Source organism: Geotrypetes seraphini, chromosome 13 (assembly GCF_902459505.1).
Source record: "Geotrypetes seraphini chromosome 13, aGeoSer1.1, whole genome shotgun sequence".
Classification (NCBI taxonomy): domain Eukaryota; kingdom Metazoa; phylum Chordata; class Amphibia; order Gymnophiona; family Dermophiidae; genus Geotrypetes; species Geotrypetes seraphini.
This window is the reverse complement of record NC_047096.1, coordinates 55,774,957-55,799,923: the sequence shown is the minus strand read 5'-3', so window position 1 is coordinate 55,799,923 and position 24,967 is coordinate 55,774,957. Positions and strand designations below refer to the sequence as shown.

The 24,967-nt window shown below is 40.9% G+C and overlaps 1 protein-coding gene across 3 annotated transcripts in view; it reads left to right on the top strand.

Annotated features, from left to right (window-relative positions):
• The window catches only part of PLEKHH3 (pleckstrin homology, MyTH4 and FERM domain containing H3), a 187,654-nt gene that overhangs the window by 123,436 nt on the left and 39,251 nt on the right, over positions 1-24,967 (top strand). For 2 of the 3 annotated variants that reach the window (XM_033918211.1, XM_033918207.1), the window contains exons 5-8: positions 509-666; positions 1,780-1,903; positions 5,890-5,937; positions 20,371-20,668. In XM_033918211.1, the coding sequence (XP_033774102.1) occupies positions 509-666; positions 1,780-1,903; positions 5,890-5,937; positions 20,371-20,668 (628 nt within the window). The remainder of the gene's footprint in view (positions 1-508; positions 667-1,779; positions 1,904-5,889; positions 5,938-20,370; positions 20,669-24,967) is intronic. The other variant, XM_033918212.1, reaches the window with a different exon arrangement.

Here is a 24,967-nt window from a genome sequence, read left to right as displayed (position 1 = left end):
CATCATCTCCACGTTCGTAGAGCTTGGCGCGGTTTACAGTGGAAGAAATAGGAAGGAACTACAACAGAGGGTTAGAGGTAGAAGTGTGAAGAAAATTTAGAGGACTTGGGATGCCAAGTTATAACAGCTTCCTTGATTCCTAAATTGGGAGGGAGATTTACATTTTTGTGAAAAGCCAGGTTTTCAAATGTTTGTGGAAAACTTGGAGGGAGCTCAAGTTCTAAAGAGGGGAGGTAAGGTTGTTCCAGAGCTCAGTGATTTTGAAGTGGAGGGAGGTCCCTAGCTTTCCTGTGTGGGATATGCCTTTTAGCGAGGGGAAGGATAGTTTTAATTTGTGGGAGGATCTGGTGGTATTAGGGTTTGAGGAATTCCAAGAAAGAGGGATAATTCCAAGAAGGAGGGATAATTGGTATAGATGGGCAGACAGAGTAGGCTGTGTGGTGTTTATTTGTCTTCATTTTCTCTGTTTGTGTTTGTTATGTACAGACTTATTTCCTTATTTCTTCAGGCTACTGGAATGTGACTGTGTATGGGCGGAAGCATTGTTTCAGGTTATTCACAGAGCACTTGAATGAAGCTGTGCACTGGGTGTGTGCCATTCAGAAGGTCATCGACAGTAAAGCACCGGTGGAAACGCCAACCCAACTGCTCATCAGGGACATTGGGGTATTTTTTTTTTTAATAGTTATCTTTTTTTGTACAAACACACACCTGAGTACACGGTAAAAAAAAGTACCTTTTCCTTTAAACATAGAAACATGATGGCAGATAAAGGCCGAATGGCCCATCTAGTCTGCCCATCCGCAGTAACCATTATCTCTTTCTCTCTCTCTCTGAGATCCCATGTGCCTATCCCAGGCCCTTCCACCCTTTCCGTAAAAAAGCATTTCCTCAGATTACTCCGGAGCCTAGCACCTCTTAACTTCATCCAATGCACTCTCATTGCAGAGCTTCCTTTCAAATGAAAGAGACTTGACTCATGCGCATTTATGCCATGTAGGTATTTAAACATCTCTATCATATCTCTCCCCTCTCCCGCCTTTCCTCCAAAATATATAGATTGAGATCTTTAATTCTGTCCCCATACGCCTTGTCACGAAGACCGCACACAGTGGGCAGATATGATCACAGTTTCAATCAGCTGAGTTCTTAGAATTAAAAATTTAGTCTAGCCATGTGGTCCAGAAATAGCATTCTATAGCCCACCCTCTTCCTCCATCATAGATGCCCTGGCACGCCCCTCCTCTGTGTGTATCTAAATGTCCTCCCCAGTGTGCAATTTCTGTATTCTCCACTCCACTCTATTCTCAGTTGGGCTGCTTTTTGAGGGCTGAATTTGGTTTTAGGCCTCCTGTTTCAAGAAGGGTGTGGAGAGAGCTCATTAGTGCATAACACAGACAAGAGCCTAAATGAGGAGCGATTTATTTTAGCCTAGATAATATTATTTAAATAGATGAACATTTTTCTATCTGCACTAGGAACAAAATGAAAAGTAACAGGGTTAGATAGCACCAGGGAAATAAATTGTTCATGTGGAGATAGTTAAGCTACTGAAATAACTGGGGAGGTGGTAGCAGAGGTAGGAGCAAACTAGGTATAGGTCAGTTTGGGATGGCTTTGGTGCATACCAGAGGATGGGTGGGATGGTGTCCTTAAGATCTTATCCAGCTCTTTCTGTAGCATGAATGTGCACTGATTTCTGAGGTGGCTTTAATCTAGCTGCTTTGCACCTGAAGTAGCTGAGATCACAGCAACCGTATCCATTCTTCTGTTCTCCAGGAAAACTGCTCAAACCAAGAAGTGGTGGAACAGATCTATAAACGCAATCCAATCCTACAGTACACAAAGAAGCCCCTCTATGCTCCACTGTTACCCTTTTCCTATGGTGATGTGGACCAACCCTGTAAGTAGTTTGTTTCTTTTCATATCGGTTGGGGGAGGGAGGTCGGGGATCATTCTCTCTATTTTTAAAGATCATTATGAAAAGTTCTCTTGAAGAGCTTTTATGTAATAGATGATAAAGACTATCCAACCACAAGATGCCCTGTACTCTAGAATCAAATTATTTTAAATTTAAATAGGTAAGAGAAAATTCCTGCCAACATATTTATTAACTTTGAATTTTCTTTCTGAAAATAACTTTGACATTTTGTTAGTGGGTATAGATCTTCTCTCCAAGTTTCTTTCTCTTCCAGGTTCTCCTCCTACTCCAGAATAATTTTCTTGGCTACTCTTTCTTTCTGGCTCACTCTCACCTGTTTCTTCTCCTTCATACCATCTGTCAACTTTGTTTCTCCTTCAGTTCACTGCCCCTCATTCTGGCTAATGTCTTTCCATTGCATAATAGTCATCAGAATTTGCATGCTGTTTGTTGCAAGCGCTTTTGCCGCTAATGTCTGATCTGTTTGTGCACATTTTAAAGTGGAACAATTTGGTATTTTATTCTCCATTTTGTAAGAAGGAATTTAATCGGTTTACAACTAGCCCTTGAGCTAAGTGTCAACTGAGTCCATTCAAGTTGAGATGAACAGGGTCCCCATTCTTTGTGAGGCTCCAGGATTTGGTTTTGATGGATCAGTACAAGGTATTATCACAAGTGTGCTGAAGGATGGAAGGTATCAGCTGGTCAGATTTTCTGCTTTCGAGAAAGTCTCGCTCTTCTCTGCTTTGGCTGGTGACCTGTCTGGTTCGTACAGCCATTTTCATCTTCACAGCAACGGATGTTTTCCAAAGAGGAAAGACACACCCAGCCAGTCAGGTTTTTCAGAATATCCACAATGAACAAGCATGAGAGAGAAGGCTGTGCATTTAAATTTCTCTCTTGCATATTCATTTGGATATCTTGAAACCAGGCTAGCTTGGTGTATCCCAGGGACTGGGTTGAGAATCCCTTAGTAGGGTGATGCCAGCATAACTTAGAAAACATTACCGAATCTTTCTCTTCTTTCATACTTTAGGATACATTTTTGACCAAGCAGGTTCTTCCTGCTTTGGGCTTCCAGTTTATTTGGGGCAGACTTCCCACTGGACTTTTTAATGCTGTGAATTTCAGGTCCTTTGAATTGGAATAAATTACTACAGGAGTTGTTGGCGAGTAGAAAAAGCTTTTAAGACCTTTTTTTTTTTTTCTTTTTCAAAATGTGTAGACATTCATTTATATACATAGTAACATAGTAAATGACAGCAGATAAAGACCTTATCAGTCCATCCAGTCTGCCTATTAGTTACATGCATTATAAATTCATGATTAAATTAAACGCAATCCTACTGGGCATTCCAAAATACATGATTAAACAAGTTTCAAGTTTATTAGGATTTTATATACCGCCTATCAAGGTTATCTAAACAGTTTTACAATCAGGTACTCAAGCATTTTCCCTATCTGTCCCGGTGGGCTCACAATCTATCTAACGTACAGATACAAATGGTACAAAATGCAGCAACGAGATTTCTGCTGGGGAAATTGAGGCAGACAAATGCCACCCTGCTACTGAAAGAACTACACTGGCTCCCGATTGAAAACGGTGAAATTCAAGGTCCTATTGCTGACGCACAAAATCATTCATCTCTCTGAACCACAATAGCTAGTGGCCAAACTACATCAGCATACAACACGCTCGAGCCAAAATCATCTGCTGGAAATTCCCTCCTTCAGAGACATCAAATACAAAAGTGTCAGGAAAAGAATGTTCTCAGTGAGGTCTCCAAGGAACTAAGGCCCAGATTCTCAAAACTTTAACATGGTTTCTGACAGTTTAGCCTGCATGCATTTTAGCGGCAGATTATCAAAATGGATTATCTCAATCTTCAGTGAGTCTTCTAGCAGTCTGCAACACTGCCATGCAAATGAGCACTCTGCTGAATTCTTTAAAATCACCAAGCAATTTTCTAAGAGCAGCGTCAGCTTTTGGTGATAAAAATCAGCAACTGGTCCAGGGGTGCCAGTACTGTGACAGCACTGTTTGAAACCCTGGCAGCGGCAGAGATGCCCACTCTCTCCCGCTGACACACAACCCCCCTCTGCCTCCGACTTCTCTCCCCCATACTTTGAATTAGATGGCTGACCGGAGGGATGCCTACTCCCTACAGCCAGCTGGCCCGCCTCTTCAACATGGGCCTTCCTCTCCTTGGTGAATCCTGGGGGTCACTGGGGAGGGGCCTGAGGCTCTGATTGACCCAGGTTGCTTAAGCCCCTCCTATAGAAGTGTCCAGGCCAATCAGAGCCTCAGGTCCTTTCCCGGTACATCCTGGGATGCACTGGGGAGGGCCCATTTTGTAGAGGCAGGCCAGCTGGCTGGAGGGAGTAGGTATTCCTCTGGTCAGCCATCTAATTCAAGGTAAGGGGGAGAGGGGTCGGAGGCAGGGGGGATGTTGTGTGGCAACAGGAGAGAATGGGCATCTCTCCTGCTGCTGGTGGGGAAGTGTTGATTGGTAGCAGGAGAGATTGAACATCTCTCCCGCTGTTGTGTGTTTGATTTTTGCATATTTTTCTGCATATGTGCCCATCGCTATCACCAGTGATGGGCACATGCAAATTTAAAAAGTCTTCACTACTTTCCACCAACCTCATTTACATGAGCGTTTTTTAGAGAATGACTCGCTTTTTTAAATTCGCTACCAGAACGGATGTGATAGCAGCAAGTAATTTTTTAACACTTTTTTTGAGAATCTAGGCCTGAAACTAGAAAAGGGTACTGAAAAGTATATAGATTATATTTAATTGAATTGGCCAACCTCCTTAGGAGGTGTGTAAATATTGTGCACTTGGCTGCAATAGTGAACCTAATATTATATGTGAATATACGTAGGACAATTGATTTGGTATAAACATATGCATATAAGTAGGATGAACAATGTGCCAGAAACATAAGTAGGATGATTGATTGTGGCATAATTATGCCGGTATTAATAACTCTGTATTGTAACACCTTTACAGAAACTCATTCAAACTACTCTGAATTGACTCCTCAGTCATTAGTAGGAGGATAGAAGCTCACAATAAACTATAAAGTCTATTGCCCAGAAATATCAAAGAAAAAAAAAAAGACAATTTAAAGTCTAAGTTCACTCCAACCTATCTAAGCCATCTCTTCATTATCAAGATAAAGACTGTAAAAGTCTGCCCAGCACTGTCGTCATGTTCCAAATTACTGGAGTTTCCATCAAAGCTCTTCCAAGCCCATCCAACACCGAATCGCCATATACGGGACACAAACCATGCAAGTTTCAAGTTTTATTAGGATTTTATATACCGCCTGTCAAGGTTATCTAAGCGGTTTTACAATCAGGTACTCAAGCATTTTCCCTATCTGTCCCGGTGGGCTTACAATATATCTAACATACCTGGGGCTATGGAGGATTAAGTGACTTGCCCAGGGTCACAAGGAGCAGTGCGGGGTTTGAACCCACAACCCCAGGGTGCTGAGGCTGTAGCTTCAACCACTGCACCACACACTCCTCTGCCCAGCACTGGTCTTAGTTCTTCTGTTTATACCATTCATTTTCTAATAAGATATATAATTTCTGGCTGCTCTTATTTTTTCTCAATCTTAATCATTTTTATTTGGAATGTAAGCCATTTTGAATGGTATTTTCATAATGCCCTATAAATCTTAATGATGCTGAATTTTTCATTTGCAGCTATTTGGAGATTGCCCCGTTTTTAAATTTCTTCCCTCTCCCGTCTTGCTCAGACCACCCAGACTGTGAGGGTCTGCTTCCATACAGTCTAGCCAGCATCTGCCACTACAGTGCCATGGCCAGCACTCTCTACGCCACACAAACTACTCCCACTTTTGCAGAGGCTATTATAAAAGTTAGTTTTAGTTATTTCTGTATTGCTTTTTAATGTGCATTTTCTCTGTTTTCTTTCCTACTTCTCCCTGCCAGGTTTTCTCTTTCATATGTCCCTCTACTACAGAGAGAATTTGTGTTCAGGTATGATATTTATACTGGGCCTGGCCCAAAGATAACTGATGTCTTAGTCAAGCCTTCTGCAACTGGTTCTCCTCCAGAGTCCAAAAGCTTCACTGCCATTGCTTATCTCCTCATTTCTCCCTACCTGCTTCCTCCACAGGAGCTTACAACATGGTGTAGGACCATGTGCATGTGAGGCTTGCTGTGCCCATTTTCCTGTTGGAGGGAATGGGAAGTGGAAGAAGAGCTGTTGCTCACTGGCTGAGCTGCCTCTGCCTCCAGAGATTGAGAGATCAAATCCCTGTGCTGCTTCCTGTGACCCTGGCCAAGTCACTTAATCCTCCAGTGCCCACCGCTTTGAATGTCAGCTTTAAAATGGTAAAGCCACTGTCCAGAACAAAATATATCCCTGACGTAGAGCTGAAGCTAATGGCTGCGCCTTAGAAAATCTGTTCCAGTTAATCGAGATAAGTGTTGGATATATTTTGTTCTGGACAGTGCTCAAAATAAATTTGCATGGGTTTCATGTCAGTTCTAATGCATTTTTTTGAACTGCTATGATGTTTTCACTATTGTAGCCTTCATACATAAGTTTATTGGTGTGGAGCCGAAATTCAATAAGTTTACAGTATTGGAAAAACTTTTATTTTGAATGACTAAATTTTATGTTGTGGAGTTTTTTTTCATTCTAGTGATGTTACAGGTTCCTTTGGTTTCCTTGCGGCCCAGAAACCACTGTATTGAAGTTTGTTTTTCTCCACAATTTATTTATTATTTTTTATGATTTAATTTTTGTTTGAATGATTGTGGTTGCTCCCTCCAATACTTATTAGCAGTGGGGTTATTTTGGTATAGAAAGATATAAACATGACAGCAGATAAAGGCCAAATGGCCCATCCACTTTCTCCTTCTTTTCCTAAGAGATCCCACGTACCTGACCCAACACTTCCTTGAATTCAGGCAGTCTTGGTCTCCACCACCTCTTCCAGAAGACTGTTCCATGCATCTACCACCCTTTCAGTAAAAAAGTATTTCCTCAGATTACTCCTGAGCCTATCACCTTTCAACTTCATCCGATGCCCTCTCATTCCAGAGCTTCCTTTCAAATGAAAGAGACTCAACTCGTGCACGTTTACGCCACATAGGTATTTAAATGTCTCTATCATATCTCCCCTATCCCACCTTTGCTCCAAAGTATACATATTGAGATCTTTTAAGTCTGTCCTCGTATGCCTTATGACGAAGACCAGTGAACATTTTAGTAGCCTTCCTCTGGACCGACTCCATCCTTTTCATATCTTTTTGAAGGTGTGGTCTCCAGAATTGTACACAATATTCTAAATGAGGTCTAACCAGTCTTATACTTCCTTTTTCCTATTCGCCATAGTGTGCACCCTAGCATCCTTCTAGCTTTTGCCATCACCTTTTTGACCTGTTTGTCCACCTTAAGGTCATTATATATGGTCACTCCCAAGTCCTGCTCTTTTTTCATGCACAAAAATTATTTACCCCTAAACTGTACCATCGCCTAGAGTTTTTGTAGCCCAAATGCATGACCTACATGTCTTAACATTATATCTTAGCTGGCAAATTTCAGACCATTCTTCAAGCTTCATTTCGACTAAATAAATTTTAAACTGGCCTGTTTGGTTTTTAAAATCTTTGATGGATTTTCTCTAAAATGCTTAGTTAAATTATTTTCTTTCCCCAGTTCTTCTCAAACTCTCTTGCACGGGGCTCTCGTATCGAGGTGTTATTTTATAAGTTATTACTACCCTCTATTTGTTATCAGTCAGAATAGTTTTGGAATTCTCTACCAAGAGATTTTAAAACTGGGTCTTTTTCCTGATTTGAAAAAATTTGAAGACATATTTATTTAGAAAGTTCTTTTCTTAACATTTTTTAGTGATTTTATCCTCTTTGAACCTAATCAGGATTTGGTGAAATATAAATATCACATTACGTTACATTACTTAAGAACATAAGAAATGCCTTCACCGAATCAGACCCTTGGTCCATCTAGTCCGGTGACCCCACACGCGGAGGCTTAACTAGGTGCTTCCTGATAAAGACCTAGGTGTTCCCAGATGAGACCTTGTTTACCTGTATCCCTCAATGCGAGTCCTATGCTGAGCTTCAAGCCATGTCTGCCTTTCCTTATACAGAACTGATTAGATCAGATGTTGCTCTTTGGTTCTAGGAAATGAACCTATCCTTTATCCTTAACTATTGCATTAAGAATTTCTTCATTTATGTTGTGGTCATGGGGTTTCCTTTTATACGTGGGGATTTCAAATCCTTTGAAAATGAGGAAGTCCTTTTTCGTCTTGTACTGCTGGCAGCTGGTTTCTCTTCCTTGATATGGCTTTTTCTTGTCCCAGCTCTCTGATGTAAGACACCCATGCTCAGATTTCATACCAAGGGGATCCCAGGCATAAGAACATAAGAATAACTTTACTGGGTCAGACCAATGGTCCATCAGTAGCCCGTTCTCACGGTGGCCAGTCACAAGTACCTGGCCAAAACCCAAGGTGTAGCAATATTCCATGCTACCAATACAGGGCAATCAGTGGTTTCCCCCATGTCTTTCTCAATAAGACTATGGACTTTTCCTCCAGGAACTTGTCCAAACCTTTCTTAAAACCAGCTACGCTATCTGCTTTTACCACATCCTCTGGCAACACGTTCCAGAGCTTAAGTATTCTCTGAGTGAAAAAAATTTCCTCCTATTGGTTTTAAAAGTATTTCCCTGTAACTTCAAATGTCCCCTAGTCTTTGTAATTTTTGACGGAGTGAAAAATCGATCCACTTGTACATGTTCTACTCTATTCAGGATTTCTCCCCTTACCTGTCTCTTTTCCAAGCTGAAGAGCCCTAACCATTTTAGTCTTTCCTCATACGAGAGGAGTTCCATCCCCTTTATCATCTTGGTCGCTCTTTTTTGAACCTCTTCTAGCGCCACTATCTTTCTTGAGATAAGGAGACCAGAATTGAATGCAACTGTCCAGGTGAGGTTGCACCATGGAGCGATACAGGGGCATTATAACATTCGTAATCTTGTTAACCATCCCTTTTTTTAATAATTCCTAGCATCCTGTTTGCTTTTTTGGCCGCTGCTGCACATTGGACGGAAGGTTTCATCGTATTGTCTACAATGACACCCAGATCCTTTTCTTGGGTGCTAACCCCCAAGGTGGACACTAACATCTGGTAAGTGTGATTTGGGTTATTCTTCCCAATGTGCACCACTTTGCATTTGTCCACATTAAATTTCATCTGCCATTTGGACGCCCAGTCTTCCAAGTTCCTAAGGTCTGCCTGCAATTTTTCACAATCCTCATGCATTTCAACAACTTTGATGAACAGCTTAGTGTCATCTGTAATTTCTAGATCATTTATAAATCAGTTAAATAGTATTGGTCCTAGTACAGACCCCTGCAGCACTCTACTGTTTACTCTCCTCCATTAAGAAAAATGACCATTTAACCCTACCCTCTGTTTTCTATCCGATAACCAATTCCCAATCCACAACTGAACTTTGCCACCTATCCCATGACACTTCAATTTTCTCAGGAGCCCCTCATGAGGAACTTTATCAAAAGCTTTCTGAAAATCTAGATACACTATATCAACCGGCTCACTTTTATCCACATGTTTATTCAAACCTTCAAAGAAGTCAAGCAAATTTTGAGGCAAGATCTCCCTCGGCTGAATCCATGCTGACTCCGTCTCATTAAATCATGTTTGTCTACGTGTTCCACAATTTTATTTTTTATAATTGTTTCTAACATTTTGCCCGGCACCGAAGTGAGGCTTACCGGTCTGTAATTTCCCAGATCTCCCCTGGAGCCCTTTTTAAAAATCGGTGTAACATTGGCCACCCTCCAATCTTCAGGTACTACAGATGATTTTAGCGACAGGTTATAGATCACTAACAGCAGGACAGCAATTTCATGTTTGAGTTCTTTTAGCACCCTGGGATGTATACTATCCGGTCCTGGCGATTTATCACTTTTTAACTTGTCGATTTGGCTCAGTACATTTTCCAGATTCACCGAGATTTATTTCAGTTCCTCCGCATCATCACCCTTGAAAACCATTTCTGGTTCAGTCCATGACAAAAGGAAACCGAATCCTATCCTTGGGCTTATTTGATATCATTTCAGTCCAGTGACCTGGGAGAATGGGGCTTGTCCCCACAGTTTGGCAGAACTTTACATATGAGTCTTCTGAAGATTAGCTTTGGTGTCCAAACACACTGAAGGTGACATTTTTGGATCCAGTGACATACCTAGGATTGAATTGGCCCTGGATGGAAAAATTTAAATGGAGGCCTTTCTATAACACTATCACTCCCAAGGGAGGGGGAAGATGCATATTAGAGAATGACATGGGGACAAATTTGCCCCCATTCCTCCAGGAACTGAATTTCCCTGTCCCGCCCCTACGAGTTTTGTTCCTGCCCCATTCCTGTAAACTCTGCCTTAACTGCACTTATGATTTTCAAATGTTTGAGGCTTATGCAAATGAGGATGGAGCTTGCAGGAATGGGACATAGGCAGGAAAAGAACTGACGGGAATGGGGAAAATTTTGTCCCTGTATCATTTATTTCCTAAACTTGACCTATAACAGTTAATAATTTCAGAAAAAATTACATTTCTAGCTTTGTTGTCTGAGCATTGCTTTGGTCCTAGTGTCTCTTGTCTGCTTTTGCTTTTTATTTTTATCTTAATGCTCTCCATGGTCTTCTTTATGTCCACTAGCCATCTTTCATAGAAACAGAGAAAAATGACAAAGTGCCCTGACCCTCCACTGCCATGTGCTGGGTCTTATATCTGACCATGCCATGTTTTCTCATATGTTGCTCTTCCACACTCTGTCACACTGTTTACCATCTTTATCCCACTGTACTATACTATAAATGATATTTGTCATACTATAATTGTCATGCTACGATCTCCCGGGCATGTTTGCCACACAATGTTTACCATTCCATGTCTTCCATACTATGTTTTGTCATGCATGCTGGCCTTACCATTTTTGTCAAGCTGTGTCATACTATGCTAGCCATGCTTTGTAATATTAAGTTTGCCATGCTGTTTTTGCCATGCTATGCTGTGTTTTGCCATACTATGCTGTCAGGTAACATTTGCCTCTTTGTGGATGATACCAAAATCTGCAATAGAGTATATATCTCGGATGGTATAAATAACATGAAGAAAGACCTAGTAAAGCTTGAAGAATGATCTGAAGTTTGGCAGCTAAAATTTAATATTAAGAAATGCAAGATCATGCATTTGGGCTGCAAAATCCTAAGGAAGTGGTACAGTTTAGGGGGTGAAGAACTTATGTGCACGACAGAAGAGCGGGACTTGGGTGTGATTGAATGTGATAATCTTAAGGTGGCCAAACAGGTTGAAAAGGTGGCGGCGAAAGCTTAGAAGGATGCTAGGCTGCATGGGAAGAGGTATGGTCAGTAGGAAAAAGGAGATATTGATGCCCCTATATAAGACTTTGAGAGACCTCATTTAGAATATTGTGTACAATTCTAGAGACCGCACCTTCAAAAAATATAAAAGGATGTAGTCAGTCCAGAGGAAGGCTACTAAAATGGTGCGTGGTCTTCATCATAAGGCATATGGGGACAAACTTAAAGATTAGAGAATGACACGGGGACTGTTTACCGTGATCACCGTAGTAAATCCGCAGGAATGGAGACATTTGCAACTGGTTTACCACAGGAATGGGAACAAGACCTTTCACCTCCCTACGGGAATGGGGACAAGACCTTTTACCGCCCCGTGGGAACGGTGAAGTCTTGCTCCTGTGGTAAAAAATTGTGCCTGTGTCGGACTCAGCATCTCCTCCCCATCTCCTCTTGCACCTATTTTACCTTCAGGAGCCAGCCATGCCATGATGAAGATAGAAGGAACCTAAAACTAAAGCCTGAGACCAATGTGATTTGAAGAATAAAATTACCAGACAACAAAAGGTAGAGAAAAATTAATTTATTTTATATTTTGTGATTAGAATATTTCAGATCTGAAATATGTATCCTGCTAGATCTGGTATTAGACATAACTGGGGACCGCAAAGCCCAGGCTGTGCTTCTTTAACTTCCAGCTGGCTTAGGGCTCTCTCTCTGACCAGGGGGCAGTTGCCCTAGTTGCTCTCCCCTAACACTATTCCTGTTATGTGTGATTGAAGTATTCTATTAGCTTGATTTTTCTATGTAGCATTCTGTAGTCATTTGGTTTGTTCAGTTTTTACAGTAGTGGAGGGGATATTTGTGACAGGGAGGGGAGACAGGGGTTTTGTTGATCCTTGCTTTGTATTATTTGTGTATTATAAAATGACAATTGTACAGAATATTGTCTCTTTTTATACTTTAATAAAATAAGTTCAGTTTAAAATCATAACTATTCGAGACTTGTGCGGATGAGATATGACAGTTTGCGGGATTGGGATGGGGCAGGGATGGGGACTGAGCTTGCGGGGATGGAACGGGGATGAGCTCAAGAGGACGAGGCGGGAATGGTGATAAATTTTTTCCCCATGTCATTCTCTATTAAAAATCTTAATCTGTATATTTTGGAGGAAAGGCAGGAGAGGGAAGATATGATAGAGACGTTTAAATACCTACGTAATGTAAATGTGCTTGAGTCAAGTCTCTTTAATTTGAAAGGAAACTCTACAATGAGAGGGCATAAGATGACGTTAAGAGGTGATAGGCTCTGGAGTAATCTAAAGAAATACTCTTTTACAGAAAGGGTGGTAGATGCATGGAACAGTCTCTCGGAAGAGGTGGTGGAGACGGAGACTGTCTGATTTCAAGAAAGCCTGGGATAGGCACGTGGAATCTCTTAGAGAGAGGAAGAGATAATGGTTATTGTGGATGAGCCATTTGGCCTTTATTTGTCATCATGTTTCTCTGTACTATACTTGCCATGCTAGGTCTCATCATACCATGTTTTGTCATATTAAGAATTGACTATTGGGGGATGGGTGGAGGAAAAGGAGGCAAAAACACATGAGGACAAAGGCAAGGGAAGGAGAGATTTTAATTAACGAAGTTATAAAACCACCTGCATTTCAGAAAGCCAATCATTTGGATTGCTAGACTGGTCGACTTATCCTCCTACCTCCATGTTCTTCAAACAGATGTGTTTTTCCAGAGGAAGAATTGCAGTGCAGCTCGAGAGACCACCTTAGTCTTGCCTCTGATATTTTAATTTAGAATTTGATAATAGTTTTGCCAAATGGAACATTTTAGGGCAGCAGCAGATGGGCAGAGTTGGAAGCAGAGGATCATGTTTGATGCGACAATGGTGACAACATCGAATTTATACTGCGCAGAATAAATCTAGTTCTGTATTCTGTCATGAAAACTTGATGATGATTATCAACTTGCAAGGACTTGAACACGAGTTTATGGCATCTAATGTGAAAAGACACTGACCAGGAACATATAGCAGAAACACCAGAAATTCATTATGATCAGCCTTCAGCTTCCTAGTGCAGATCAGGGGAAGATGAAAAGAAATCCTGGAAGTGATAATATGTTCTCCCAGAAGAAGACATGAACTCAACCCCCCCACAAAAAAAATAAAAATAAAAAGAAATGGCATCTACTATTACTAATCATTTCTATAGTGCTACTAGCGCTGTACATCAAAATACAGAAGAGACTGTCCCTGCTCAAAAGAGCTTACAGTCTAGTCAAGACAGACGAACTAGACAAGAAGGTGCATCAATAGCCTGTGCTCAGGTGGGGGGGGGGAGTAAATTATTTATTTATTTAAAAGATTTCTTAACCGCCTATAACTAGGTGGTTTTTCAAAACAAAAACCAATCATATAAAAATAAGAAATATACAGCACATATTATACAAACAATAACAACAGTTCCTTCACATCCAATATACTTCTCCAAGTCTCTCCACTATGACCAGTCTGGTCTCTAGAAAAAGATCTGTGATTGTACTGTAACCTATTTGTTGTCATGACTAGTCTGTTTTCAAACGATTGTGAATGTCAATTTGTAACCCGTTCTGAGCTTCTGGGAGAACAGAATAGAAATCGAAAATAAATAAAGACCATATTTTACAGTATTCGACAGTGTATCAATACAGAAACATTCATAACCCAGAAAAGACATTTATTGAAATGCTTTTACAAATAATGTAGTCTTCTGAAGTTTCTTAAACGTCTGAAAATCTACAAGAGCTCTTAGTGGTCCAGTCAACTTATTCCACAGCATTACTCCCAAGAAAGAGATAGTGGAAGACCTAATACTCTCATAGTGCACTGCTGAGAAACCTGCCAATAACAATCGTACTGCCCCCTCAGATCACAATGCTATGAGTGACCTATAAAGTGCCATAGCCTGTGACAAATAACATGGAATCCTTTGGTGAATGACCTTGAACACCAACACTATTGTCTTAAAAATAATACGTGATTGTACAGGCAGCCAATGAAGTTTTTTCAACCACGGAGTTATATGGTCGAATTTTCTCAGACCACAAATCAACCATGCAGCAGCATTTTGAATCATCTGCAGAGCTTTACATTGTATGGTTGTAATCTTGAGATAAAGGGCATTGCAATAGTCTAATTTCAAAATGACTACTGCCTGCAGCACAATGCGAAAATCAAATATCGACATCACTGGCTTTAGTCTTCTCAGCAACCGCAACTGAAAAAAAAAATCAGATTTTACTGCAGAAAGTATCTGATCCTTCATACTAAGGGTACTGTCCAACTAGACCCCCAATATTTTCAATTTTCACTGTATCACAAATGTCTGATTACATACCCCAATTTACAGAAAGAAATTACAGAAGAAATGATACGCAAGACAGATATTGGTTCTTAGAAGGAGGGTTGAAGTTTGGAATTGAAAGGTATCTCCCCTGATCAACTGTTCTAGTTCAAGCAAATCATCTTCTCTGCTGAAGTTCTTGTTATCCAGGGTTTACCCCACCTGCTCTTGAATGTAGCCAGGACAACTTCCTCTATCCTCTCGTACAGAGACAATGATGTTGCACGTCCTGGTGCGTGTAGAAGTCCCTTCACTCAAGATCTCTTCTGTGCATTCTATCAACCAGCAAAAGAGATACTTGAAGTTGTCCAGTTCTTTGGAAGATGACTGATGGGGGGGTGAATGTTAGGTGGTTGTAAGCTTTTGGATTTCTAATACTGTCATCAAGGGAAAGTGGGATTAATGGGCATAACTAGGCTCTTTCTAATGGCCCATGTAATTGCTGTGTATGCCATGAAATGGCAAGCAACCACACATATCATTATTTGAAAACTCCAATGAGAATATAGTGGAGGAGAAAGGTAGTGGGGGTCACAAATTAATGGGAGAGAGTTTGAAAAAGGTAATTTTTAAGGTGAATTGAGAGAGGGAGAGCTGGCATCCATAGCTTGAAGGACCATGGGTAAACAAAATAAAATTCTAGAAGAGTAATTTTAGACTTGAAATATTTGACTTGACTTTAGAGAGCAAACGAGGAATAACTCCGTCATATAATTTATTTATTTTAGTATTTATACAACGTTTATAACCTAAGTGGTTTACATTTAAGTACTCAAGTATTTCTCCCTATCTATCCCACTGGGCTCACAATCTGACTAATGTACCTGGGGCAATGAGGTATTAGGTGACTTGCCCAGGGTCACAAGGAGCAGCATGAGATTTGAACCTACAAACTCAGGGTGCTGAGGTTGCAGCCCTAATCACTAGGCCACCTCTCCACTTGAGTGATATAGATATAGATTCCGAAAATGGTCTTTACACTTTCAGCAGCTGTCTAGTCACTCATACCAATTGCTGAAATATTAAGTTTGACTATTTATCGTAGAAACCTACATTAGGATGGTGGGTAAGGACCACAAAGTATTATCTAATCTGCTTATTGTCCGTCTTGTTGCAGCACTGCACCCCCCTACTTAGTTTCAGGTTTAATCTTCACAGGTTTTCTTTTGCAATTGTCACCATCCCTTGAAGGCCATTCTGTGCACCTACCCCTTTCTCTGTGAAGAATTATTTGCTAATGTTCTTAAATCGACCCCCTTCATATCCTGACCTCTTGCTCTAGAGCTTCTGATCTGCTGACAAATAATGGTCTTTATCTCCATCTAACTGTCTGAATAATACCCAAAACTGGATGGATGTTGCTCTCATTTTCCCATGTCCTCCAATCGCCCCCCGCAACTAGCCCTGGGGCATTCCATCTTATAGAAGGGAGGATACCATAGGCTAGAGACTTGTGCAACCGCATCCAATCTTACTCTCTCTCTGTCTGCTTTTCACTGTTTTACTTTAATAGATGGCAAGGAAAATGCTTTCTAACTGCTAAATATATTCTTTTTCTAAACACACACATTCTTTCTGCATTGCACATGTTGGTGGGAATGTGTTGGCTTTTAGGATGTGATCTAAGCTTTGGTCCACAGGCATATTGTCCATACAGAGACTTTGTGTTCCCAAAACAACTTCTGTATCTGGCTTTTCTTCGTTACTTACATCCGTAATCCAAAATAATTTTCTCCTCTTCTTTATTCTCATTTGATGTGTCTTTCTCTTTTTTATAATGCAGAGTTGTACTAATTATAATTTTATTTGAAGTGCTAAATTGGGTCAAAGATCCTTTCTCCTCAATCCAAAGCAATGCTGAATATCCTAACAATAGAGAAGCTGTAATGATGCTGGAAAAAAATGCCTGTTTGTTGCTGGTTTTGATGGTTTTGATCAAACTGGCTCCAGAGATCTTTCAAATGAGTGTTCTAGGCCAGAGATTTTTTTTTCCAGCTGCTCCATGCAGAGAAGAGATCAAAGGTAAAATTAATGGGGTGAATTTTCAAAGTGGGGTACTGGCTAACTTCTAGAATTTGTGGGCCAGATCAAATATCTGAAAATGTAGCAGAACGAAGGGTCTAAAGGCAGCTGCCTATTTTCATAAAGTGTATGGTCCTAGGGTAGAAGGGAGAACATAAGAATTGCCGCTGCTGGGTCAGACCAGTGGTCCATCGTGCTCAGCAGTCCGCTCACGCGGCGGCCCCCAGATCAAAGACCAGTGCTCTAAATGAGTCCAGCCTTACCTGCGTACGTCCCAGTTTAGCAGGAACTTGTCCAACTTTGTCGTGAATCCCTGGAGGGTATTTTCCCCTATAACAGACTCCGGCAGAGCGTTTCAGTTTTCTACCACTCTCTGGGTGAAGAAGAACTTCCTTACATTTGTACAGAATCTATCTCTTTTCAACTTTAGAGAGTGCCCTCTCGTTCTCCCTACCTTGGAGAGGGTGAACAATCTGTCTTTATCTGCTAAGTCTACTTCCTTCAGTATTTTGAATGTTTCGATCATGTCCCCCCTCATTCTCCTGTTTTCAAGGGAGAAGAGGCCCAGTTTCTCCAGTATCTCACTGTAGAGCAACTCCTCCAGCCCCTTATCCATTTTAGTCGCTCTTCTCTGGACCCTTTTGAGTAGTACCGTGTCCTTCTTCATGTATGGCGACCAGTGCTGGATGCAGTACTCCAGGTGAGGGCGCACCGTGGTCTGGTACAGCGGCATGATAACCTTCTTCCATCTGTTCGTGATCCCCTTCTTTATCATTCCTAGCATTCTGTTCGCCATTTTTGCCACCGCCGCACATTGCGCGGACTGCTTCATCAACTTGTCGATCAGAATTTCCAAGTCTCTTTCCTGGTAGGTCTCTCCAAGTACCACCCCAGACATCCTGCATTCGTGCATGAGATTTTACCGATATGCATCAATTTACACTTATCCATGTTGAACCTCATTTGCCATGTCAATGCCCATTTGTCGAGCTTGATTATGTTACGTTGCAGATCTTCGCAATCCCCTTGTGTCTTCACTACTCTGAATAGCTTTGTATCATCTGCAAATTTAATCACCTCACTCGTCATACCAATGTCCAGATCATTTATAAAGATGTTGAAGAACACGGTTCCATTCACCAAGCCCTGCGGCACCCCACTGGTGATGCTCTTCCAGTCCGAGTATTGTCCATTTACCCCCACTCTCTGTTTCCTATGCTCCAGCCAGTTTTTAATCCACATGAGTATTTCATCCTCGATTCCATGGCTTGCAATTTTCTGAAGTAATTGTTCATGCGGAACCTTGTCGAACGCCTTCTGAAAATCCAGATATACAATGTTGACTAGGTCGCCCTTGTCTATCTGCCTATTTACTCCCTCAAAGAAGTGCAGCAAGTTTGTCAAACAAGATCTGCCTTTGCTGAAACCGTGCTGGCTGGTCCTCATCAGACCATGTCCATCAAGGTGATCAATGATGCGGTCCTTTATCAGCACCTCTACCATCTTTCCTGGTACCGAGGTCAGACTCACCGGTCTGTAGTTTCCCGGATTTCCCCTCGAACCTTTTTTTGAAGATCGGCGTAACATTCGCCACCTTCCAGTCTTCCGGAATCTTTCCCGATTTGATCGACAGATGGGCTATTAGTTGAAGCAGTTCAGCTATAGTTCCTTTCAGTTCCTTGATGACCCTCGGATGGATGCCATCCGGTCCCGGGAATTTTTTAATCGCTCTTAAGCCTATCGATCTGCCTGCATACCTCTTCTAGACTGACTGTCAACCCTGTCAGTTTCTCGTCTTTGTTTCCAGAATATAGCCCGATGAGTTCCCGTATACTGTGTATATCCTCTTCGGTAAATACAGACGGAAAGCATGTGTTAAGTTTGTCAATGATTGCTTTGTCCTCCTTTAGCACTCCAGTGGTCCCACGCTTCCTTCATGGGTCGTTTCCTCTTAATATATCGAAAGAATGGCTTGAAGTTTTTCGCCTCCTTGGCTATTTTTTCCTCGTAGTCTCCTTTGGCCCCTTTTACCGCCTTATGGCACCTGCGTTGATGTTGTTTGTGCTTATTCCAGGTTTCGTCTGTTCTTGACCTTTTCCATTCCTTAAATGAAGTTTTTTTGTCTCTGATCACTTCTTTCACCTCTACAGTGAGCCACGCTGGTTTCTTGTTCTTTTTCCTCTTGGAACCCTGGTTGATATGTGGTATATGTAGATTTTGCGCTTTGGTGACTGTGTCCTTAAAAAGGGACCAAGCTTGCTCTAGCATTTTTACAGTGCTTATCCTCTTCTTAATCTTCTTCCCCACCATGAGTCTCATCCCTTCGTAATTCCCTTTTCGGAAGTTCAGTACCGTGGCTGTCGTTTTGGACCTGATGTTTTGCCCCTGTGTCCAGGTCAAAGCGGATCATATTGTGATCGCTGTTTCCCAGCATCCCTTCTACTTCTACACCTTGTGCCAGTCCTCGCAGTACATTTAGAATTAAGTCCAGAATTGCATTTCCTCTTGTATTTTCCTTGACAAGTTGTTCCAGGAAGCAATCGCATACAGCATCCAGGAACTTGGTCTCCCTAGCGCAGTCGGAGGTGCCTAGGTTCCAGTCTATCCCCGGAAAGTTGAAGTCACCCATGATAACTGCAATGCCTCCCTTGCAGTTGCATTTAATCTCGTCCATCATTTCTCCATCAATTTCTTCGGACTACCCTGGGGGTCGGTAGTAGATGCCGATCTTCATTTCCAGTCCATTTGTTCTCGGAATTTTGACCCATAAAGACTCTAACTTATCCATCTGTTGTGGCGTGTTCTCTCCAGTAGATTCAATTCCCTCTTTGACGTATATGGCAATGCCCCCACCTTTTTGAGCCACTCTGTCTCTGCGGTATAGTTTGTATCCCAGTAGCACAGTGTCCCAGACGTTTTCCTCAGTCCACCATATTTCCGTGATGCCGATGATGTCCACGTTATCTTTTTGTGCCATAGCTTCTAATTCACCCACCTTATTCCTTATTTTCCTTTCGTTCATGTACATACACTTGAGTTTGCGGCCTATTCCTTTCTTGCATTTCCTTCCCTCTTATGTCCCTTTAGATCTGTCTTGCCTGTAATCCGGTGAGTCTTCCCGCACGGTACCCTTTGGGTATACTGGTTCCCGAACCATCGACTCTCTCTCTCTCGGTCGATTGTGGGCTTTCCCCTTCTTACTAGTTTAAAAACTTTTCAACTTCTCTCTTGATGTTGCTTGCAAGTAGCCTCGTTCTGCCTCTGCTGAGGTGGAGTCCGTCCTTCCTGAATAGCTTGCTGGCTGGCCGGCCAACCTTCAGCACCAACATCCCAGGTGTAAGCTGAGATTCATTTCAGCCACATTTCAACTCTGTTATATTAGGATGCTTTTTATTCTGCTATAATTAAGGGTAGTGGGCTGCAATTTTTATTTTATTTTTTTTATTTTTACAGGATTCTTTCACTCTGAGCTAATTTAAATATATTTAAAATATAATTTTTTTTAACATTAATTGGACTGTTTGATGCTGTTACTGGCTGCACTTCTCTATCTGCCATCCTGAAGCTGGATACCACTAATTGCCCCCTTTCCCTCTTTTCACTGACAGTACCCAGCTTAAAGGGTTATTCTGCATTGCGTGATGAGGCGGTGAAGATTTTTAACTCCCTACAGCAGCTGGAGATGGCGCGGGACCCTGTGCCCATAATCCAGGGTGTGCTGCAGACGGGCCTGGACCTGCGGCTGCTCCGGGATGAGATCTACTGCCAGCTGATTAAGCAGACAACGGATGTGCCTAGTCCTAATGAGCAAGGGAGTCTGCGCTGCTGGCAGCTGCTGACCTGCATGAGCTGCACCTTCCTCCCAAGCCCGCCGGTGCTTCGGTTCCTCTGCTTCCACCTGAAGAGGTGAGGGAGATTAAGGCCAAAAGCAGCAAAACCCCCAGAGAATGTGAGCAGAAAGGCTTGTTCTACAGTGATGGCAGTTGAGGGTAGCCACAACTGACTAAACTTAAGTTTCAATATTTATATTTCATTTCATTTATTTACTTACTATACTGTTAAAAACAGACTCGCAGAACTGTGCAGTTTACAATACTAAAAACATAAAAAACAAGAAAAGATAAAACTCCAATCCATAAAGGGGGGAAAGCCAAACATAAGGCAGATCTATACAATTTCAGGGAGATGAACGAGCACTAAGAATCAAATATATATTATCCATTTATCAAGAAGCAGAAGAAAATACCTGTTCAAAAAGCCAGGTCTTCAAATGAACTTTAAATGTTTGAATTGAACCTTCAGCACGTAAATGTGAGAGTAAATTGTTCCAATTGAATGGTGTTGAAATAAAAAGCACAATTATATGTTCATTCTAAATGCCAAATGTGGGTTAGGTAAGTCCATCCTATAGTCCATTAAAGACCTGAGGAGTCTTGTAGAAGAGTATGGTATGGTAACAGCAAATAAATAGGAGAGACCTGTTTAAAAGTTTTAAACAAAAGTAGAATTTATTTGTATCGAATTCGATAAACAACAGGGAACCAGTGATATTTTTTCAGCAGTGGTGCTACATGATCTCGAATGGGTCAATAAGCAGATAGTTGTCTTCTGTCATGTTTGTAACCTTTTAATAATACAATTACTTAACCCCAAGTAATACAATATTACAATAGTCAATCCGAATCGTCAGTAATGATAAAACTAATGTATGGAAAGAACTTTTATCAAAAAACGAATTAACTGTATGAAGTTTTCTTAAAATAAAATATCCTGTTTTACAAAGACTTGACACATGCTTATTGAAAGTCAATATTTCATTTAACTCAAAGATTCTAGCACTGAAGTAATGTTGATAATGATCATAACAGTGTGAAACCATAAAACAGTTCTTCCACAGTATAAAAAAGTCCATTAAGTAAAAAGTTTTATCCTAAATTCACCCAGTTGGCAGTCTAAATATCATTACTACCCAGATATTCACAGCCAGCCAGAATCTCGATATCTGATGTTTTAACCACTGCAGTTGGCTTAAAAAATGTTGCCCACTGCAGGCTGAATATTTGCAAGCCCCCCTCTTTGCTTTCAGTAAGCCAACTCAAGACACAGCCAGATAGACAGCACCCCAGTTTATGCAGAGGCAGGATCATCCATAGTATATAAATTTCTCTTCCTAAAGCATCAGTGATATTGCAAAAACCTGATTGGCCAAGGGTGCCCCAAAGACTGGGTTCTACGGTAATACTTGCTTTGGCAGCCATCATCTCCCTCAAGAAAGTGGTATTTCTTTGCACACTGGTCTTTTGGATTTTTGCCACAATAAGGGACAGACAATGAATCAACGACAGCTAGAATTGTAATTGGTTTAGCTTTCAATAAAACACCGCTTGTCCAAATGGTCTGCTGGTCTGCTTTAGAGATATGGAGGCTCATTTTCAAAGCATTTGGACAGAGAGTACCATAGAAACCTAAAGTACTTTGTATGTCTGTGCTTTGAAAATGAACCCTGTAGTGCTTAGATACAAGATGATGGCACTTTGTCATGCTGTTGTAGCATTTAGGCCAGTCTGTGGAAACAATGTTTTTGATTAAAAGTTTTAATAACAAATGTTCTTCACAAATAAAAGCGATGCAGTCAATACAAAATCAATCCAAATGAATCAGAGCAAAAACTGGTGGTGCTTACCCGACAGTCCGTGTTTTGGATGCAGCCCATGTTACACACTTTTGGATGATTCCATGCATCCTAAATTTTGTGGTGCATTTCCATCGGACCCCAGAAGAAGGTTTCTTAACCGAAACACGGACCGTGTTGGGTCCACTATTTGGATTGATTTTGTATTATTTGTGAAGAGCATTTATTATTAGGTTTTATTTGTAATCATATTTATTAGAGTTTCAAAATACAGGTAAGAAAACAAATAACATTACAAAAACAGCAATAAAGAAAAGAAACTTTCAATCAAAACAATAGCATAATAAACAAGATTAATAAAAACAAATCATCCCAACTTCCTCCCTATCCCAGGGCTGTGATTACAAGAGCAATCAAGAAATCAACTCATGGCATATTGATTAAGATGCGACTGCAGGTATATGGTGTTAGAGCAGGGGTCTCAAAGTCCCTCCTTGAGGGCCGCAATCCAGTCGGGGTTTCAGGATTTCCCCAATGAATATGCATGAGATCTATTTGCATGCACTGCTTTCATTGTATGCTAGTAGATCTCATGCATATTCAGTGGGGAAATCATGAAAACCTGACTGGATTGCGGCCCTCAAGGAGGGACTTTGAGATCCCTGTATTAAAGTGTCCAAGTAAGACTGTCAAATAGTAAGCAACTGGCGACCCTGCCTATGCTCCCAGTCTGATAACATTGGAGAACGCCAATGACTATATGTAGGGCTCAGGGGTTCAATCCAAAGGAAAAATATTACCTTCAGACCTGATAAAATTGCTCTTTGAAGAAAGCCTTTAAGGCCTCTAGGAATAGGATATCGAAGATCAAAAAGCCAAAAGAGGCTATAACTATTACGATGCCATTTGGTGTACCACGTATGTCTAACCTTAGAAAAAACAACACCCCAAAATTGGCGCACCAAAGGACATGTGAGATAAAGTGGGTTTAGGGTGGCCGCACTTCAAGCAAGATCCTACTGAAGCAAGAGTTGCCCTATAGGCATGCCAAGGAGCAATATATAGTCTACAAAGAAACTTATAGCCCATTTCAAAATAGGTAATGTCAGAAAGAAGATCATACAGAAGCTTCAAACACTTTTGTATATGAGGCCTCTGAAGTTGAATCTTCAATTCGGCACTCCTAGCCTGAGCTACCTTAGCATAGTCTAGGGCGGGTGAAAGATCCAGTAAGGAATTCCTAAAATATTTGAGGGATACAATCAATTGAGCATCTAACCAATACAATTCTGAGAGGGTATCATATACTTTAGCAAACAATGCCAATGTAGGCAAAAAAGTCACAACTGCATATAAGAAAATACATCCAAACAATACCAACCATAAACAGTATATAACTGGGAAAATGTTTCAGGGTACCCTCATCAGTCAGATCTGATATAGATAGGAGATACTTCCTCTCTTAGGCTGAAAACCAGTAGCTGTTATACTAGGTGAAAAGGAACCATTACCACAAATAGGTAAATATTTATCTTATCTTTCCTTTTGTTCATTTACCTTTACACATCCATGGGGGTGGAGGGTTGGAGGGAGGGGAATAAATATTGATGGGGACATTTGGGTAACTTTATTTTTTATTTATACTATATATTATGTTATTATTATATGTAGGATAACTGAAAATCTTGAATGATATATATGTTACCTGTACAGATATTAGTGTAATGTATGTAATACCTACTGTTTGGTCATTTGTATGACACTGTTTTAGATTAAAAATCAATAAAGATAAAAATAAATAAAGAGGTGTAGTCCTAAAATCAAGCTTCAATCAAATACATATCCGTCGCCAGATGGATCTCAAAGGAGCAAGTAAAAAATAATAAGGATTCCCCAGGACAGCAGCCTTCACCCTAGGAGTATGTAAAAGATAACTATAAAGTGATAAGGTCTTAGCTTTACTGAAGACGAATGTAAGCCTAAGGCTTGTTGAGACTGGCAAAATGACTCCCTTGTGGGCCAAATACGAAACTGCTGTGTAAAAGGCATGTTCAGGAAATTACTCAAGACACAGCTATTTGTAGATGCTTTCTTCTAGTTAATAATTGCCTTTTTGGCAAAGTTGATGAACTGTTCATGATCATTTTTATTATGGTTTTAGTTTTTAATAATGTTTAGGATTATTTGTATGTCCTGATGATTTTGTTATTAAACCATGTATGTAATACTGTGACCGTTTAGTTATAAACGGTATAGAAATTTTTAAAATAAATATAATAAATAAATAAAACTGTAACTCTACCCCAGTCCAGGAAAAACCAATCATGGATGTGGTGCATATGACAAACTTCAACAAATTACCTCAACTGTAACAACCCCAATCCACCCCCTGCTATTGGCAAAATCACCTGATATAAAGAAAGACGCGGACGACGACCCGACCAAAGGAACCCACGAATCAATGTATCTAATTGGCACTCCATAGTTTTGGAAAGGGGCAGCGGCAACATTTGCTACACATAAAGCTATTGAAAAAGGGCCATCATATTGTAGAGAGCAATGCGTCTCGTTTC